The sequence below is a fragment of the Cetorhinus maximus genome, chromosome 25, assembly GCF_964194155.1.
Source record: "Cetorhinus maximus chromosome 25, sCetMax3.hap1.1, whole genome shotgun sequence".
Classification (NCBI taxonomy): Eukaryota; Metazoa; Chordata; class Chondrichthyes; order Lamniformes; family Cetorhinidae; genus Cetorhinus; species Cetorhinus maximus.
In genome coordinates, this window is record NC_135903.1 from 14,941,113 (window position 1) to 14,962,469 (window position 21,357).

General features: G+C 41.2%; 1 protein-coding gene across 2 annotated transcripts in view; it reads right to left on the reverse strand.

Moving 5' to 3' along the window:
• Positions 1-7,699: 7,699 nt before the first annotated feature.
• The window catches only part of coasy (CoA synthase), a 64,044-nt gene continuing 50,386 nt past the window's right edge, over positions 7,700-21,357 (reverse strand). For both annotated transcript variants that reach the window (XM_078529535.1, XM_078529536.1), the window contains exons 8-10: positions 20,352-20,449; positions 15,196-15,342; positions 7,700-9,667 (exon numbers count right to left, since the gene is read on the reverse strand). In XM_078529535.1, the coding sequence (XP_078385661.1) occupies positions 9,620-9,667; positions 15,196-15,342; positions 20,352-20,449 (293 nt within the window). In that variant the 3' untranslated portion in view covers positions 7,700-9,619. The remainder of the gene's footprint in view (positions 9,668-15,195; positions 15,343-20,351; positions 20,450-21,357) is intronic.

Sequence of the window (21,357 nt, forward strand, 5' to 3'; positions counted from 1 at the left end):
AGCTTAATTGTTTAGCTCAAGGCAGTTGGTAAGGCTACAACAAAAGGAACCATGAATAAAGCAGTTATATCAGACAGCTTACTCAGAAACAGAGGCTGAATGCATTTCAGAATGTCATTACCTTAAGGGTAATGTGTTAATGAGGAAGTAACAGCCATATCAAGTTTCAGCAGATCAAAAATGGATAGAAGTGCATCAGACTGTTATACCATCTGGATATAGAAATGAGATACTAAGAGTAGCTCATGAAATTCCAATAGGACAAAATTTAGGAATTAGAAAGACATAGGCGAAAATACAGAAACATTTTTATTGGCCTCAATTGCATAAAGAAGTAGTCAACTCCTGTAGAACATGTCCCACATGTGAGGTGATAGGGAAACCACAAGCGGTGATTAAGCCGGCTTTTTAAGTTCCAATTCAAGCATTTGAGAAACCTTTTACTAGGGTCATGATTGTTTGTGTAGGACCCCTCCTAAGACTAAAAGTGGAAATCAGTACTTGCTGACAATAATGGATGTGTCCACTCGGTTTCCCGAAGTGATATCTTTGTGAAATATTACAGTAAAGAGAATTGTGGAAGAGTTGACTAAATGTTTTGCAAGATATGGTTTTCCAAAAGAAATACAATCAGACCAGGGTTCAAATTTCATGTCACAGCTGTTTAAGGAAGTAAGGAACAGTTTTGGGATAAAACAGTTTAAGCCAACAGTTTACCGTCCTGAATCACAAGGGGCTTTGGAAAGATGGCATCGAACTTTAAAAACTCTGATGAGGGCTTTTAAAAACTGAGGAAGTCTATCCACAGGATTGGGGAATTCCATTCTTGTTATTTGCTATTAGGGATGCTCCTAATGCATTGACTGGATTTAGTCCTTTTGCATTAGTCTATGGTCATGAGGTAAGGAGACCACTGAAATTGATTCATGAGAAGTTGATGGGTCAAAATTCGGAAACTACTCTTCTGGATTATGTATCAAACTTCAGAGAGAGATTGAACAGAGCATCTGAGTTAGCTAGGGAACATTTAAGGGTATCACAGCAAGTGATGAAAATGAAAGCAGGCAGGAAAGGTACAGGTCGTAGTTTTGTTGGTGAGGAAAAAGTTAGTTCTGTTATCAGTACTGGGTGACTCATTAAAGGCAAGATTTAGTGGGCCTTACAGGATTGAAAAGAAGCTAAGCGAAATGAATTATTTAATAAATACTCCAGACAGAAGAAAGAAGCAGAGGGTGTGTCATGTAAATATGTTTAAAAAGTCTTTGACAGGGAAGAGGAACAAAAGGAGGTATTAGTGGCGGTAGAAAAGGAGAAAGAGGAGGAAATGAAGGATTCTAAAATTTATTTTCCTCGAAACAAATTGGATAATGAGGGGGTAATTAAAATGTAAATGTAATATTCCAGACAATTGTCAAATTGATTTGGAGAAGCTATTGCAGCCACACAAAGCTCTTTGTGGGAATAAGCTGGGGAGGACAAATTTAGCTACACATGATATGCGTGTAGGAGATTCATTTTCAAAAAGGCAACATCCTTATAGATTAAGTGCAGCAAAGTTGTCACAAGTACAGAAAGAAATTGAATTCATCCTTCAAAATTACATCATTGAGTCCAGTTGCAGTAACTGGAGTTTGCATGTTGTACTGGTACCGAAACCAGATGGAACACACGGACTGTGTGGACTGTGGAAAGGTGAATGCAGTGACAAAAGTGGATTCCTATCCTATACCACAGTTGGAAGATTGCATTGAGAAAGTGGGACAATCAAAGTTTATCACCAAGATTGACTTGCTGAGAGGATATTGGTAAGTACACGTTATCGGAGAGAGCAAAGGAGATATCGGCTTTTGTGACACCAGATGGACTATATCAGTTTAAAGTCATGCCATTTAGTATGAAGAATGCACCAGCAACATTTCAAAGACTGACAAACAAAGTAATTGGAGGACTGAGCAATTTGCTGTTTATATTGATGACTTGAAAGTTTTCAGTCAAACGTGGGAGGAGCATTTACAACATCTGGAAGGATTATTTAATCGACTGCAAGAAGCTAATTTGGCGATGAATGTGACAAAGTCAATTTGTAAAAGTGCAAGTTACATATCTAGCGCATACCATTGGACATGGTAAGGTGGCTCTGAGAGATGTGAAAGTCAAAGCCACCGTGGATTTCCCCATGCCTACAACAAAATGAGGAGTTTTGAGATTTCTGCGTATGAGTGGGTTTTACCGGAAATTTGTACCAAATTTTTATCAGTGTAGTTGTTGCTCCATTCATTGAACTATTAAAAAGAACAAGAAGTTTCAATGGACACTGGACTGTCAGAAGGCATTTGACAGTTTAAAAACTGTATTGACTATGACAACAGTTTTGGCAGTACCCAATTATGCCAAACAATTTAAGATAGATGTTGACGCAAGTGATGTAGGCACTGTTGCAAGAAGATGAAACTGGAATTGAAAAACCGATAGGGTATTTTTCACAAAGGTGAATGTACACCAGAAAATATTTAACGATCGAAAAGGAGATGCTGGGTCCTGTTAGCATTGCAGAATTTAGAGGTTTATGTTGCAAACAATTCATCAGAAACAATTGTTTATACAGACCACAATCCTTTAAAAATTCTGGACAGATTTTGAGACCAAAATGCAAGGCTGTTCAGATGGAGTTTATTATTGCAACTATTTAATTTATATATTATACATGTGGTTGGTCGAGAAAATCTAGTTGTAGATGCATTGTCAAGAGTTTAAAGCTCAAAGCAAAATTGGACATTTAAAACCTGGACACTGGACTGAAATGACCTCTGTTAATACAAAGGATTTGTATATACATTGTTATGTTAATGCATACATCTGGTAGTGTTATAGTTTGGGTATATAGATAAGTATAGTAGGTAGTGAAAGATGGGTTAAAAAAATGAAGCCATCTTTTAAAATGATGATGGTTCATTTTGTCATAAGCATGGAGGTGTGATGAAAGTATAACAATTTTCAAAATATTTTTCTAGTTTTTGTGAAGTAGGTTTATGGGGTAAGTATAGTTGGGTCTGTGTGAGATTTAATTACATTTTGTCATCAAGTAGACTGCAAGTTTGAAATCATCAAAAGAAGCTAGGTGCTTGACATGCTAAAGACTAAACATGGACACTGGCTTAGCATATAAGGTGTGATGGGAATTAGCATTTTTAGATAAATGAAGAGATTTGAATTTCAAAGGGATCCTAGTCTATTTATAACTAACCAGATAAGCAAGGCTAAGGAATGTGTTTATTTTTCCCAAAGGTTACTGACAATCTTGGCAACATGAAAGTTTTTATACTATGAGGAAGATACAGTTTCAAAGGCATTTGGAACAATAGAATTTACATATTAAAAAGAGAGAAACATATATTAAGGAGAATGAGAGGCTATGTGGAAGGCCATGTAAGACCTAACAGGAGTGTGTGAAATAGCCTTAATGAAGCCGCCAGCATTTGTGCGTAAGTCTGCTATATAACGAACTGAAGTTGGGGAAAAGCTATTTGGAATTCCACTGTCAAGTGGGTATTGTGTTAACTTGCTGGTTCTGTTTAAATCTAAAATCTATTCTGGACTGTTGCCTTAAATGGAGATCAGGTTAATTAGGAATTTTAGGAGTTATTATACTAGTAAGTAATTGTAGTTTTATATATGTTCTTGAATTCTTTTATACCTTGTTAATAAATATTTTAATTTAATATTCAAAATCTCTAAAGGTCTTGGTGGGCTTATTACTTCTGAATTCAGTGCACACATCTTGTAATAAAAATTGTAAAACCGTAGTGATAGCGTGACCAAGTTTCCCTGTGGATTTGGTCTGCCTGGCACACATCACCTACCAAGTCATAACAGTTACCAGTAGCTTATAACTGGGCACAAGTGAAGAAGCATGTGTTACAGACTAAGTTGCTAAGATGATGTGTAGGAGTTTAAGAGTCACCCACACAGACCAGACTGTGATGGCAAACAAAGAGAAATGAGTCTTCCAACAAAACAAATGAAGTATGAAGCTGATTTCCAGCTAAAAGTCATAACATTTGCTAACTCATGAAATAAATGTACTGCAGAGAAGGAATTCAGTGTTAGTGAAAAACTGGTGTGAGAATGAAAGAAGGAATCACCCTGAAGAAGATACCCAAGACCAAATGCACCATGAGAACAGCCATTGGCCTGACCTTGAGAAGCATGCATCAGAATTGGTCCTCAAAAATCATCAGAATGGTTACATCACCACGAGAAATACAATGCATATGTACACACTTAAGTGGGCCAAATCAAATTCCAGCAAATATTTCAGAGCAACAGGCTAGTTGGTGTAGTCACTTTATGGAATGAAAATGTCTAGTGTTGCGGCAAAAGTTCAAGATCGCTCAGAGACTGCCAAGAGAATTCAAGGACAATGTTACCAGTTTCCTGTGTTATGACCACAGCCGGTATTAATTGCTGCACAAACAAATCCCTAAGGGCAACTTGGCTTACGGGCCATACACTTTTTTTTAAAAACAAGAAGACGACGCACCGATCTCAGCAGTTAGAGATTCAGTAACACTTTTGGGATTTAAAAAATTAAAAGTAAAAGTTTTATTAACCAGAATAAAAGAAAACTTAAGCACACAGGATTACAGTTGCATGATTAAGGTTAGTCTTACAAAACATTCCCCCCAAAAAGGACTCTCTACTTGGTCAGACCCTCAAGTAAACATCTTCCAGGCAACACTCCCTTATGGATGTTTTAACTATAAAATCCAGCAATATTACACAAGGCAAAATGCTGTAGCTTCAATTAAGGCATACCACATGACCTCTACCCTCTTCCACTCTGCTGCAGAATCCAAACCTCAAAATAAAACTACTTGTTGCAGCCCAAGGCTTTTCTGGCTTGACTGGGTGGCTGGTTCAAATGGCACCTCCTCCCAGCCCAGAGCTAACAGCTCCCAACTCAACAGCTTAAACAGCAGCTACCTCAACAGCTCCAGCTCAACAGCTACCCTAACCTGACCACAGTAAATCTTTTCTCCCCATTGATCTCAGGTTCTATTGTTCTCACACCTCTTTGAAACTCAAATCCTTCCAAATAGAAAATCTTTCATGTCTCAATCTTGCCGTTGCTTTCGGGTCAATAAAATATAATATCCCCACTACTATTTATCTATGGAACTCCTGTTTCTTTCTATCTCTGACTCTCCTTTGATATTCAAACTCTCAACTTATCTAAAAATGCAAATGTTAGATCTAACCTATTATATATCTAACCTCAAACCTAACACCTCTATCCTTTTCATGTTTCAACCGCTCCAGACAACTTGTCTCCTTTAATCTCTGCCCAGCTTAATTAAATCTCTCACACACACACATACACACACACTTTTCCACTGAATACATTATTTCCCAAAAATATATTTTTAAAAACCCATCCATTTCTCACATCTGTGATTCATGATCAGATGGTGGCTAAAATACAAGTACCCATTAAGTCACATGGGCAACATATATGAAATGCCCATGAATTTTGATATCCCAAGCAACTAAAATGTGGAGTGGAAAGGTTCAAAGACAGTTCTAATGAAAACTTCAGGACATGAGAAGACACAATTCACTGTGAGTACTAGCCTGCATGGTCAAAGGAACAAAATTAAAGGTTATGATAATTTTCAAACACAAAACCACACCTAAAATCAAGATCCCTGCATGGGTTTTTGTGCAAATCCATGACAATGATTGGATGGATGACAGTAGAGTGAATTTGTGGATCAATATTATGTGGAATAAGCGTCCCGGTGGCCTGCTCCCACAACTCTTTCTCCGGTACATCGACGACTGTTTTGGTGCCACTCCATGCTCTCGCCTGGACCTGGAAAAATTTATTAATATTGTTTCCAATTTCCACCCCACCATCACTTTCACATGGTCCATCACTGACCCTCCCTTCCTTGACCTCTCTGTCTCAATTTCTGGTCATAGACTGTCCACCAATATTCATTGCAAGGCCACCAACTCCCACAGCTACCTCGACTACAACTCCTCACACCCTGCTTTCAGTAAGGACTCCATCCCATTCTCTCAGTCCCTTCGCCTCCTTTGCATCTGTTCCGATGATGCCACTTTCCAAAACAATGCTTCTGACACGTCTCCCTTCTTCCTTAACCGAAGTTTCCCACCCACGGTGGTTGACAGGGCCCTCAGCCGTGTCCGACCCATCTCCTGCGCCGCTGCCCTCACACCTTCTCTCCCTCTCAGAACCATGATAGGGTCCCCCTTGTCCTCACTTTTCACCCCACCAGCCTCTGCATTCAAAGGATTATCCTCTGCCATTTCCACCAACTCCAGCATGGTGCCACCACCAAACACATCTTCCCTTCATTGCCCCTGTCGGCATTCCATAGGGACCGTTCCCTCTGGGACACCCTGGTCCACTCATCACCCTCTACACCTCAACCCCCTCCCATGTCACCATCCCATGCAATCGCAGAAGGCACAACACCTGCCCCTTTACTTGCCCCCCTCCTCACCGTCCAAGGGTCCAAACACTCCTTTCAAGTGAAGCAGTGCTTCACTTGCACTTCCCTCAATTTACTGCATTCACTGCTCCCAATGCGGTCTCCTCTACATCGGAGAGACCAAACGCAGACTGGGTGACCGCTTTGCAGAACACCTTCGGTCTGTCCGCAAGCATGACCCAGATCTCCTTGTTGCTTGCCATTTCAACACACCACCCTGCTCTCCTGCCCACAGGTCTGTCCTTGGCCTGCTGCAATGTTCCAGTGAAGCTCAACGCAAACTGGAGGAACAGTACCTCATCTTCCGACTAGGCACTTTACAGCCTTCCGGACTTAAAGTTGAGTTCAACAATTTCAGATCATGAACTCTCTCCTCCAACCTCACCCCTTTTTTCAAATATTTATTTTTTAATTTTTATATATGTATATTTTTCCCACTTATTTTTAAAATTTATTTCCATTCATTGTTTTATCTCCACCTTTTAGCCTGTCTTGATCCCGCCACTCGCTCCCCCCCGCCCACCCCCTGTATATTAGCATGGATTGAAGATTGGTTAATGGCCAGAAACAGACAGTAAGAATAAATAGGTCATTTTTGGGTTGACAGGCTGCAACTAGTGGGGTACTGCAACAATTAGTGCTCAAGTCTCAGCTATTTGCAGTCTGTATTAATGACTGAGATGATGGGACTGTGCATATTGTTTACTGACAATACAAAAGTTGGAAAGTAAGCTGGCTGGATAAGTGAGTGGGGAAGAAGTTGGCATATGGAATATGTGAGGTTATTCACTTATGTAAGAAGAAAACAGAATACTTTTTAAATGGTGAAAAATGTATTCAGAGAGACCTGGGTGTTCTTATACACGAATCACAGAAAGCTGACATGCAAGTACATCAAGAAAATTGGGAAAGCAAATTATATACCCACCTTGATCACAAAGGGATCAAAGCAATGTTCCCTCTAATTTTTTCCATCCATGTATGAAATGAATTTTGGTATGAGCACCAGTATCAAAGTAATGTGAGGACTTGTGCCACCAGTAGAAATAAAATGTTACCATAGGCATGGAAGAAACAATATTAAGAGGGATAGTAAACAAGGTGCACTGCTTAAGGTGTTAATTTGATATGAAATCAAGTAAAAAGAAAAATAATGTAAAAGTTTCAGTGCTGAAGCATAAAACTTGCTAACAAAATATTTTATTTGTATTGATGCATGAAAATAATTACAATTTTATACTTGAAATTACCAAATCTTAACAACTTAGCATAAATTAATAACTTATCTCCTGCTTGCTGCTTCCCACCTGCAGCTCACCACCTCTCCCGTATCACTGTTTCCCTCCTGCTCCCTTCCCAAACCCTCCCATGTGCCACCTCTCTTGATTCCCTGACCCTCCCCATTTGCTGTGGCAGGAGGGTCGGGATGGGAAGAGGCGATGAACAGGAGAAAAGCGGCGAGTGGGAGAATAGGCAACAATGGCATGGTGGGAAAGGAGGCGACCAGATGCATTCGGAAAGGAAGCAGCGAGTGGGAAAAGGGCAAGCCATGCTATGTTGAGTGGCGTTAATAATCAAAGTGAGCGGCATATGATGGACCTGTCTGTGCCACACAGCTTAGAGGGGACTTAGGATCAGAGTATGAATAAAAAAGTCATAATCTTCTATTAGGGCCTTGGTGACATGACATCAAAAGTACTGTATATAGTTTTGGTCTTCTTACCCAAGAAAGGATACACTTGCCTTAAGGGGAGTACTACAAAGGTTCACAAGACTGATTCCTGGGGATTGTCCTATAAGGAGAGTTTTAATAGACTAAATCTATATTCCCAGAGTTTAGCAAATAAGTCAGAGTCATAGAAGTCTACAGCACTGAAAAAGGCCCTTTGGCCCATCGAGAGATGATCTCATTGAAACACATATATTTCTTAAGGAGCTTAACAGGGTAGATACTGGGAAGAGGTTTTACTTGGAAGTCCAGAACTAGGGGTCAGCCATTCAGCACTGCAATGAGAAATTTGTTCACTCAAAGAATTGTGAATCTTTGTAATTCTGTATCCTGGGGTGGGGTGGAATTGTGGATACTCAATTGTCAGTTCATTCAAGACAGAGATGGACATATTTTTGGATGAAATCAAGGGATAGTGAAATTGAGGTAGATCACCCATGATCTTATTGAATGGCAGAACAGGTTTGAAAGGACAAATGGCCTACTCTTGTGCCTATTCCTTGTGTTATGAAAATGTGGATGAGTATCTATACCCAACTTCATCAGTGGGGTTTAAGAGAATGGAAAGAAATTTGGTAGTACAGAACTTGAGTATTGCTGAAAAAGATAAGTTGTTGAAGCTTTTCGTCTTGCACTCATTGGGACAATTCGCAACAATACCAAATGTAAAGGGAACAACAATTTAAACTTCATGAGAAGAGAGTGCCGATTGGTTGGCAAGTGGACAGTAATTGGTGGAGGCATTGCCAATGTAAATGCACCAGTTAACTGATGACTGACAGTTAACTGCCAAGCTGTGTTTAAATTCAAACCAGGCAGGTTGACTCTGATTTGTCAAGGCATTGCCCTGGGGAATGAACCAGAGAATGGCCATTGCCTATTTTGTTTAGTTGAAACAGGTGCAATATGTATACCTGTTCTTCCGGTTTGCTTGTCAGTTAACGATCAGTCATCAGTTAACTGGTGCATTATCCATGGCAACGCCTCTACCAATCGCAGTCCACTTGCCAACCAATCAGCACTCTCTTCTCATGAAGTATAAATTGTGGTTCCCTTTACATTTGGTATTCTTGCGAATTGTTCTGATGAGTGCAAGACAAAAATCTTCGACAACATGTGTCTTGTTTCAGAAATACTCAAGAATAGAAAGACAGATTTTTGGAATTACAAAGTGCCTTGAGATCATTAGCAACATATCAAATCGAAATGCCATTGTAATACCTGTGATGCAATTATATTTTGTACAATGTACACAAATATGAGCATATTTTGAATTAGGGCATTTAGTCTAATTAACATTCTTCTGTAAAATGTTGAATTCTTATAAACTGTTAAATCAACAAAACAGAGAGATCCTTGGACTCTTAAGATGTCAACAGAGAAGCCTACGCTTTTGAAGGAGGTGCCATGCCTTTTGGATCTGAAAATGTACAACAGAAAAGAAACGGTTAGGTTAATGTTCACCTGGCCCAGTACTGACTCTTTCCCTTCCTCAACTTCTCTATCACCATTTCTGGGGTTAGGATACTGACCAATATTTACAGTAAGTCCACTGACTCCCACAGCTATCTTGGTTACAATTTCTCCCATCCCTCTTCATGGAAGGACTCTATTCCAGTCTCCGAGTTTCTTGATCACCGTTGCATCTGTTCTGACAATGTCACTTTCTATATCAGCGTTTCCAATAGGTTTTCTTTATCCTTAACCGGGGGTTCTCCCCGACTGTGGTTGACACGGCACTTGACCGGCCCATTTCTGTTCTCACCCCTTCCTCTCCATCCAAGAGCCACGATAGGGTTTCTCTTGTCCTCACGTTCCACCCAACCAGCTTCCACATACCACTGATCACCTTCAATTTCCGCCACCTCCAGTGTGATTTCACCACCAAACATATCTTCCCCTCCCCTCCTCTTTCAGCATTTCAAAGGGACTTCTCCTCCATGACACACTGGTTCACTCTTCAATTACTCACTGCTACCCCACCCATTGGCCTACCCATTCCATGGCACCTTCCTGTGCAAGTGCAGAAGATGCCTCACTTGGCTTTTTATCTCCTCCCTTCCCACTGATCAGGATTCCAAACACTCCTTCCAGGTGAAATAGCAATTTATTTGCATATTTTTTGATTTAGTATACTGTATTGCTGGTCACTATGTGGTCTTCTCTACACAGGGCAGACTAACCACAGGTTGGACAATTGTTTTACCTCCATCGAATCCGCAAGTGTGGCCTAAGCTTCTTGTTCTTTGTTATTTTAATTCTCTGCCCAAGTCCTCCTCTTTGTCCTTGGCTTCCTACATTGTTTTAATGAAGCTCAATGAACAGAGTCTAATTTTTTGATTGGGCACTTTATAACATTTCGGATTATAGACACTGCTCACATTTAGCGGATAGCAGCTGTTGGTAATGATTCTTGATGTTGCCATTGACACCTCCTCTAGATCCACCTTTTGTTTCTTTACCTGCTGCATTACCACCCTCTATTGCTTTGCACTACCATGCCTATTGTCTCATAGACTCACAGACTTTTACAGCACAGAAGGAGGCCATTCAGCCCATTATGTCTGCGCCAGTCAGCAAGGATCTGACTACACTAATCCCATTTTCCAGTGCTTGGCCCGTAGCCCTGGAGGCTACGGTAACACAAGTGAATATCTAAAAACTTCTTAAATGTTACGAGAGTTTCTGACTCAACCACCCTTTCAGGCAGAGAGTTCCAGACTCCCCCCACTCTCTGGGTGAAAAAATTTCTCAACTCCCCTCTTAGCCTTCTAACTCTTACCTTAAATCTATGCTCCCTGGTTATTGACCCCTCTACTTATGTAAAAAGTGCCTTCCTATCCACCCTATCTATGCCACTCATAATCTTATACACCTCGATCAGATCCCCTCTCAACCTTCGCTGCTCCAAGGAAAACAACCCCAGCCTATCCAATCTTTCCTCATAGCTCAGACCCTCCAGCCCAGGCAGCATCCTGGTAAATTGCCTCTGCACCCTCTCCAGTGCAATCACATCCTTCCTCCAATGTGGTGAGCAGAACTGCACGCAGTACTCCAGTTGTGCCCTAACCAGTGTTTTATACAGTTCCAGCATAACCTTCCTGTTCTTGTATTCTATGCCTTGGCTAATAAAGGCAAGTATCTCATATGCCTTCTTAACCACCTATCTCCTTGCCCTGCTACCTTCTGTGGATATGCACACCAAGATCCCTCTGATCTTCAGTACTTTCCAGGGTCCTACCATTCGTAGTTTAGTCCCTTGCCTTGTTAGCCTTCCCCAAATTCATTACCTCACACTTTACTGGGTTGAATTCCATTTGCCACTGACCAATCCATTGATATCCTCCTGCAGTTTACGGCTATCCTCCTCATTATTTACCACCCTACCAATTTTTGTGTCATCCATATTTGATCATATTTAAGTCCAAATCATTTATGCATACCACAAACAGCAAGGGCCCCAGCATCGAGCTCTGTGGAACTCCACTGGAAACAGACTTCCAGTCACAGAAACATCCTGCTATCGTCGCCCACTGCTTCCTGCCTCTCAGCCAATTTTGGACCCAACGTGCCACTTTGCCTTGGATCCCATGGGCTCTTACTTTCTTGACCAGTCTACCATGAGGGACCTTATCAAGAACCTTGCTAAAGTCCATGTAGACCACATCAAATGCACCACCCTCATCAACATGCCTGGTTACCTTCTCAAAAAATTCGATCAAATTTGTCAAACACGACCTTCTCTAAACAAATCCATGCTGATTATCCCTGATTAATCCGTGTCTCTCCAAGTGCAGATATATTCTGTCCCTCAGAATTCTTTCTAGTAACTTCCCACCACCAAGGTAAGACTGACTGGCCTGTAATTTCCTGGTCTATCCCTTCTCCCTTTTTTAGTGATGGGGCAACATTAGCAGTTCTGCAGTCCTCTGGCACCTCACCTCTGGCCAGAGAGGATTTGAAAAATACTGCCAGGGTCCCTGATATCTCTTCGCTTTTCTCCCTCAACAGCCCGGGATACATCTCATCCGGGCCTGCGTATTTATCCACTTTTAAGGCTGCTAAACCTGCCAGGCTAGTACCTCCCCTCTCTCTATGCTAATTTCCTCTAATATCTACACCTGCATCGTCCTTTTCCATTGTGAAGGCCGACAAGTATTCGTTGATGACTGTACCCACGTCTTCCGGGTCCACACACAGATTACCCCAATGGTCCCTAATTGGCCCGACTCTTTGCCCTGGTTATTTTCTTGTTCTTTATATATTCAAAAATCCCCTTTGGGTTTTTCTTTAATCTAACCACCAATGCTTTCCCATGCACTCTCTCAGCTTTCCTAATTTCCTTTTTAAGCTCCTCCCCGCACTTTTTATACTCCTCTAGGGACTTTGCAGTATTGAGCCCTTGGTATCTGCCATAAGTTTCTCTTTTTTCCTTAATCCTAACCTTTATGTCCCTTGACATCCAGGGTTCTCTGGACTTGGTCCCCCCTTTGTCTTTTTGGGAACATATTTGCCCTGTACTCTCGCTATTTCAAATAAGCAAAGTTAAATTCTAGACAAAGCATCGGTAATTACATTTTTTTTTCCTTTCAAAGTGGACAATCTTTAAGCGGTAAGGCTGTAATAATAAATTCCATTGATATAGTCTGGCATTCTGGTTTTTAAATTCTTCCAAAAAAGCTAGGCGGTTGTGATCAGCATATACCAGTGTCTCACTGTATCCATGGCGGACATACATGTCAAAATGTTTAAGAGCTAATAGCAAGCTCAGGGTTTCCTTTTACACTGTAGAGTATCTTGTTTTGGTGTCAATTTAGCTTTTTGGAAACTATCCCACTGCCCTTCCAATTCCCAATTTGTCTTCTTGCAACAGGACTGTACCTACCCCCAGATCATCAGCATCAGTTGTTACTTTGAAGGGTTTAGTGAAATTTGGAGCAGCCCACATTGGATCATTGATCAAAATTGCTTTCAGCCTTTCAAAAGAAGCTTGGCACTTTCCCAATGCCTGTACTTTTGCTGTTCTTGGCAGCACTTGTCCTTGCCGTACTATATGCCCTAGGTATGTTACCCGCACTTTCGCAAACTCACTTTTGGCAAGGTTTATTACCAAATCAGCTGACTGTAGTTTTCTAAACAGAGCTTCTAATAGTTTTAAGTGGTCCGTCCAAGTGTCACTATATATCAGTACATCATCAAGATAAACCACACAGTTAGGAACATTGGCTGCCGCTTGGTTCATTTGTCTCTGAAAGGTTGCTGGGGTGTTTTTTTAGCCCGAATGGCATCACTCGACATTGGAAAAGACCGTCTGGTGTGACAAAGGCTGATATTTCTTTATCTTGGGGTGTTATAGGAACATGCCCATATCCCTTTAACAAATCTATTTTGCTAAGAAACATGACACTGCCAACTTTGTTGACAGTCTTCCAAGCAAGGAATTGGGTAGGAATCTGCTTTTGTTACTGCATTGACTTTCCTGTAGTCTATGTAGAATCTGGTTGAACCATCTGGTTTAGGCACTAACATGACTGGGGAGCTTCAGCTACTCTAGCTGGGTTCAATGATTTTCCAACATGTATTGGATCTCTGCTTTCACCTGAGCCTGTTTCTCTGGACCCAAGTGATAAGGATGCTGTTTTATGGGAGAGGCTTTTTCCACATCTACATCATATATGTCTAAGGATTCACATCCTGGTTTTTCCCAACATACTTATTTAAATGCAGCACAGAGGTATCATGAACCATGTCCTGCATGAGGGACGCTTTTGAAAGGTAAGTTCAAAAGGTCCTCCTCATACCCTCCCCATGCCAAGGTATGCCCCCAAACATCTCCTATGGCCCCTCATGCCCACCATGCTAAGGTACACCCCCCACCCACCTCCATGGACCCTCATGCCCCATACGTCAAGCTACAGCACTTCCATGCCCATTCACCCACTATATACTGTATTGTAACAATGAGTTCCATAGTGACATGGATATGTTAAAATAGAGCTTTAAAAAAGTCATGTGATAACTTTCCACTTGCTTCTAAAAAAAGATCATTTTATTACAGCCCAATAAAAGTGTCAATCATCCAGATCCTTTAAAGTATCAATAACTGAAACTGCAAATAAACACTGGCTGGGATTTTCCGGCCCCGCGGGAAGTTCAGCAACCCAGCCAAAAGTTCATTCACTTTTTGCTGGACCAGATGATTCTGGGCGGGGGCAGAAAATCCTGCCCATTGTGAAATTGACAGCATAGATTGAAGATCCAAGAAATGGTTTTCCTAGGGCTCAGGTATTTCAACAGGCTAATGGATTTCTGGGCTCTCAGCTGGGCTGAGAGCTCAGAAATCCATTAGAGTACTAAAATTCCTGAACCCAGGAAAAACGTAAGGGGTGTTGGGGGGCGGGGGACATACCTTGGCATGGGGGGGGGGGGGGGAGGAGAATAAGGGGTCATTAGGTGGCATGGATGGGGCATGGGGGGATGTGGGGGGGAGGGGGTGAGGGCTGGAGGGCCATTCTGTTTTTATTATAACCGGGATGAAATTCCACGGCACCAAGGCGAGCCTTTTAAACAGCCCGCCACTGCACCCAGCAGCCCCTGTGGCTGCCTCTGAATTTTTTCATGAGTTGGTTAGCTTGACTCCACCTGCTACCCTTCAGTGGTGTTTGCTGGCACTTTCTCCCAAGGTGGGCAGGCCGAGCCAGGAATTTTCCGTTGAAGATGAAAATCCAGCCCATTGTTTCAATTCTCAGGTAAATCTCTCCAAGTTTACAGCTGGGTTGAAAGCAGTGCGCCATTGGAAGTAGAAATATCTGACGCATCACAGGAGGGGTACAGATATTGCCAGATATATTCTGGTCCACAACTGTCATGCCAGTTCCTGCTTAATATTTACAAAGTGCTTAAAGCTATGATATAAAGTGAATAGCTGTTAATTATTAACTGGCTAACCTGTTTTTCTGTGACTTGGGTCTCCCATAGTGTACAAAGGACCACATTAGCATGTTGCACCCGTTGGGCATCTGACCACTGGCTTGCAAGTCGGTTTTTTGCCTCTTCCTCACTTAGTTTGTCTCTTCTTATAATCCTCTTGACAGCCTAATACATGGGAAAAGATGATTCCATCTTTAGGGCCACCATTGCTTCAGACAACAAAACACAAAAACAAGATTTTACACAAGTGCAGCTGAGAGTGTATATAATGGTTTGTAACAGCTGAGTGTACAGAGGTAATATGTTACATCTTTTCACAATGATTAACACTGCCTGTGAAGCTGCTCTTGGGTCTCAGTAGGTGCTATTTTCATGGTTTCTGCTGTTCCTTAGAAATTGCAATTTGGAATAATGTTATTAATGTTGCATTGTAGCTAAAGTTAGTTATCATGTTCCATAGCATACACATCTTAGTTTTCTCTCTTGCTGATAGAAACACATAAATGACTTATTAGAATAGTGTGGCTGGATTTTCATTGAGTGCCAATGCTATTTGAAACCCCAGTTTTTATTTGGTCCTCTTTTTCCTACATTCCCACAAATTAAGAAACTGGATCGTCATGGCACGAAGTATTGCAGCCATTTTACTCTTATTAAACATCGATGGCCAACACTACAGTAGTAATACAGTAATACAATCAACAAATACCTGAGCAAATACTGAGGTGGACCTGATCGAGGTGTACAAGATTATGAGGGGCATAGACAGGGTGGATCGGGAGCACCTGTTCCCCTTAGTTGAAGGGTCAGTCACGAGGGGACATAAGTTCAAGGTGAGAGGCAGGAGGTTTAGGGCGGATGTGAGGAAAAACTTTTTTACCCAGAGGGTGGTGACGGTCTGGAATGCGCTGCCTGGGAGGGTGGTGGAGGCGGGTTTAAAAAGTACCTGGATGAGCACTTGGCATGTCATAACATTCAAGGCAATGGGCCAAGTGTTGGTAAATGGGATTAGGTAGGCAGGTCAGGTGTTTCTCACGTGTCGGTGCAGACGCGATGGGCCGAAGGGCCTCTTCTACACTGTGTGATTCTGTGACTCTATGGCCTGAATTTTCCAGCACCCCTGCAACAGGCTTCTCTGTGGTGGGACTGGTGAACCATTAAAATCTCCGTTCACAATGGCGGGACCGGAAGATCCCGCCGGCATGAGGGGCTGGAAAATTCCAACCTATGACTCTACTGCACTTTTCAACAGGATGGTACCCATCACAACTTCAATAGTGTTAAACATTTCTCTTCTGAGAGCAGTCAGAAGCTGAGGCTTTCCTGTTGGATTATTTGAGATTTCTGATTATTGGAAGAGAACTATGTGGCAACACTGAGCTGTAACTAAGATGTGACTATCAAGAAATCAGTGTTTTATGACTTATAAGATTTTACCGATTACATGTATAGCTGTTAGTGAACACACACAAAGATGCAAAGGACATGTCAATGAATTTGGTTCAGATCAATTACAGAATCATAGAATTTTATTGGCACAGGAGGTGGCCATGTGACCCATCGTGTCTGCACCGGCTCGCCAAATGAGCATTATGACTTAGTGCCATTGCCCTGTCTTTTTCCCGTACCCCTGCACATTGTTTCCATTCAAATAATCACCTAATGCCCTCTTGAATGCCTCGATTGAACCTGCCTCCACCACACTTCCAGGCAGTGCATTACAGACCTGGACCACTCGTTGTGTGAAAAAGTTTTTTCTCACGACACATTTACTTCTTTTGCAAATCACTTTAAATTTGTGCCCTCTTGTTCTTGATCCTTTTACGAGCGGGAACAGCTTCTCCCTACCTACTCTGCCTAGCCCCCTCATGATTTTGAGCATCTCTATCAAATCTTTTCTTAGTCTTCTTTCCAAGGAGAACAGTCCCATCCTCTCCAATCTATCTTCGTGACTGAAGTTTCTCTAAACGTCTTCTGCAGTCTCTCCAATGTGGTCACAACCTTCTTAAAATGTGGTGCCTAGAACTGTATACAATACTCCAGCTGAGATCTAACAAGTGTCTTATATAAATTCAGTATAACCTCCTTGTTCTTGCACTCTATGCCCCTGTTAATGAAGCCCAGGATATTATATGTTTTATTAAGTGCTTTCTCCACCTGTCCTTCAATGATCTATGCACATATACACCCAGGTCTTTCTGCTCCTGAACCCCTTTCAAAATTTCACTTCTTATTTTATATTGTCTGTAAAACTCTTATTAGATCTTCAAGCAGGAAAAGCTGAATATTTTCATTTTTTTGTTGGAAGAGCAGCTATATGTTGCATAACTTCATTGGGTCTCAATTCTATTTTCGCAAGATATATTAAAGCACTGCCTTATTTCAAAGCTGAAGTGCACAGAGGAAAGAAATGCAGCTAGAATTGTAACAATGAAGGAGATTCATGTGAACACTCTGTGCACTAAATTTCTAAATATGTCATAAGTGATTTAAACAAAAGATTCGCCAAAAGGGGAAAATTTACTCCACTGTCTCTTTGTCTGTACCTTTCTCATTCCATCTCTCAAACAGTGCTCTCAATCTACCCTCTCTTCACGTCTGCCCATCCTTTACTGCTACTTTCCATCCCAATCCCTCTCCAGGCTTGTGGCTCTCAGTAAAGTACTTCCAACTTTAGTCGAGAACTAAATTGGTAATTAGAAAAGCCTCCTCCATCTTTCTCAAAAGTATTCTTGCCTCTTGCTTATGGAGAGTCTAAAACAATGGGTCACAGCCACAGAATAGGGGTTGGCTATGTAGGCCTGAGATGGGGAGGATTTTCTTCACTCAAAGGATTGAGAACCGTTGCAATTTTCCAGCCAGAGAGCTATGGATAGTCAAGACCTAGATTGAAAGAATTTTGAATATGGAGGGAATCAAGGAATATGGAGATTGGGCAGGAAAGTGGAGTTTAGGTAGATCAGCAATGATTTTATTAAAGGCCAGAGGAGATTCAAAAGGCAGAATGGCCTACTCCAGCTCATTGTTCCTATGCTCTTATTAAAATAATAAGCTCAATATTTTTAATCATGGAAATCAGACAACCTTAGATGCTATCACTAAAATTTACTTCATTGCTGCATCTTCGCAAACAGGACTGGCTTCTCTCCTTCCCTGTTCATGTACGGGATCATTTAAAAATAAGGTTCCACATTATAGGGTGCTTGGGTCATAGTGATTTACAGCACAGATGGAGGTCACTCAGTCTGCTGTGCTTCTGCTCACTCCTCTCATTGCTCTTCTGTGGGATATTATTATGCCCAAATTGGCTACTGCACTTGTCTGAGAACAACAGTTTCTGTACTTTTAATAAAAAGTAGTTCATTGGCTGTGATGCACTCTGGAACATTCTGAGGACATGAAAAGCACTACATAGCTTTATGTAAATAAAACCCAGATCAGCCAATATCTACCTGAATGGAACAAACTTGAGAGGCTGAATGATGGACTCTTACTCATATCCAAGTTCTTTCAAGTTTGTTCTTTTGGTTGCTGTATCCTTGTATCTTTCTCTGTTCCAAATATTAATCAATTTTTCCCTTTCAAGATGAAGTAATCTCTACCTCAACGACTGACTTGCTTTATAGACAGACTTACATTTATAAAGAGCCTTTCACTAGCTCAGGGCATTCCAAAGCTCTTTGAACCGTCTTTTCTGCTAAACTTCTTTCCCAGTCCACTCCAGCCAAGTCTGCCCTCATTCCTTTGTAATTACCCCTATTTAAGTTTAGCACAGTTGTTTCCAACCTAAGTTTCTTACTCTCAAACTGAATGCTAAATTCCACCATGTTACGGTCGCTGTTTCCTGGGGGATCTTTTACTCTGAGATCATTTATTAAACCTGCCTCATTACACATTACCAAAATAGCCTGATCCCTGGTTGGATCCACAACATATTGTTCTAGGAAACTGTCCTGAATGCACTCTATGAATTTTTGCTCGTGGATACCTTTGCCAATTTGATTTTCCCAATCTATATGAAGATTAAAGTCACTCCTGATTAATATACTGCCTTTTTTATATGCCCTCATTATCTCCTGATTTAATTTCTGTCCTACAGCATAGCTACTGTTAGGGGGCCTATAGACTACTCCCAACAATGTTTTCTTCTACTTATTATTTCTTACCTCCACCCATATGGATTCCACATCACCTGATCATTTCTTGCTATCGTACTTATTTCATCTCGTACTGACAAAGCTACCCCACCACCCTTTCCTTCCTGTCTGTCCTTTCAAAAGTCACATACCCCTGAATATTTAGTTCCCAGCTTTGATCTCCTCGTAACCATGTCTCCGTAATGGCTATAAGATCGTACCCATTAACCTCTATTTGTGCCATTAATTCATTTATTTTGTTCTGAATACTACATGCATTTAAGCAAAAATCCACTAATTTTGCCTTTTTACCATTTTTTCCTCCTTTGGCCCTATTTGCTGCTTTTTTTTAAATGTTTGTACACTCTGTACCTTCCTGTCACAGAGTATCAATACCTAAATAGCTGCCCTGCTGCTTTTGCTCTCCCGACTGCCTCTCCCCTCCCGCTGTCTTCAGACTCCCGATTGCCTTTCTTCTTGCACTGTTTTCAATCTCCCGACTGTGTCTCCACTTGCGCTGTTTTCAATTTCCCGACTTCACTATTGTGAAATAACAGCTAATTTAGGACGTTGGAAATAACTATTAATTTGCAAGGTAAGTTCATGTTAATGAGTGACATGATTATTCATGCATATTAGTAACAAGTGTACAAAACCACAAGAAAGGATATGGAATAAATTTTCTCAGTAATTCTGACTCAATCCAGGGTGGTTCAGAGTTCAACTTTCCTCCTAGATCTGGCATGAAAGAAATAACAGCAAAAACAGGACAGTTCAACAAGGCCATCGATAACAAGGGCAATTAGGGATGGGCAATAAATGCTGGCCCAGCCAGTGACACCCTCATCTGATGAACAAATATAAAAAAAAAATCAGCTTGATCTTCAACATCGAAGCTGTGTGCACTTAACAAGGACTAAGGAAATTATCCAGTGTAAAACATCAGGAACATCAAACCATGTTAAATACTTGAAGTGTCAGTTATTAGGAAAAATGTTTTGTACTCAGTCATAGTCTATGTTAATACAGAGGACCCACCTCCTCTTCTGGCATAATAGCCACCCAAACCTCATGAACCATATCAATCCAGCCAGCTTCCAGCAAGACTGCAGCATCAATCACACATACAGCTTTACCTGACAAGAAAGACAAAGTAACATTTTAAAGAATTCAGACTTAGGTGGTGTACAGACTAAACTTATTACAGTCCCCAGACAATGTTTTAACACATCACATGCAATCATTTTAATCTCCATTTAGTGATAAGAGTTAGATAGATTTAATAATGCTTTTTTGTTCTTTTTTCTCCTGGGGAGGAAAACTAATACTATCCAAAGATGAACAGGTGATGAAAGAGGCTCTGGATTTTATGGTCTTAAAATATGTTCCACTGAAAGATCACAGGGATTTGTTTATTTGCAATGCAGAAGAGTGCTCCTATTTGTGCTGGCCTGTAGCATCCTTCTTGACTGTTGGGTCAAAATTAGGGTACAGCTGCATGTCACCACCTTGCATTTCCCTTTTCCCTGCTCCTTGCTGCCAAATCTCAATCCTAACTAATCAATCCACCTCTTTCAGACGAGCTGACAATTTGACATAAATACAGTAAGCTTAACATTTTTAAATGGCGACCAATATTTGAATAATAAATGAGATAGAGTTTTCAGATGCTGTCAGCAGTTCTAAAGCCTGGTCATGCAGGGTGCCTTACAGAATCGTGAAACAGCAGGGCAATTTAGTGGCAGAATGGACTCTCCTTTAAACCACCCCCAAATCTCGACTCTCAACCAACGCAGGACACTCCTCAGGCCTGAACATGCTCTGTAGAATCATAAAAAAGTTATGGTGCAAAAAGAGGCCATTCAGCCCATCATGTTTGCTCCAGCCAAAAAGAGAAAAAAGAAACTAGCCGCTCATTTTAATCTGACTTTCAAGCACCTGGTGCGTAGCCTTGCAGGTTACAGCACTTCAGATGTAGAACCAGGTACCTTTTAATTGAATTGAGCATTTCAGCCTCAACCACCAACTTAGGCAGTGAGTTCCT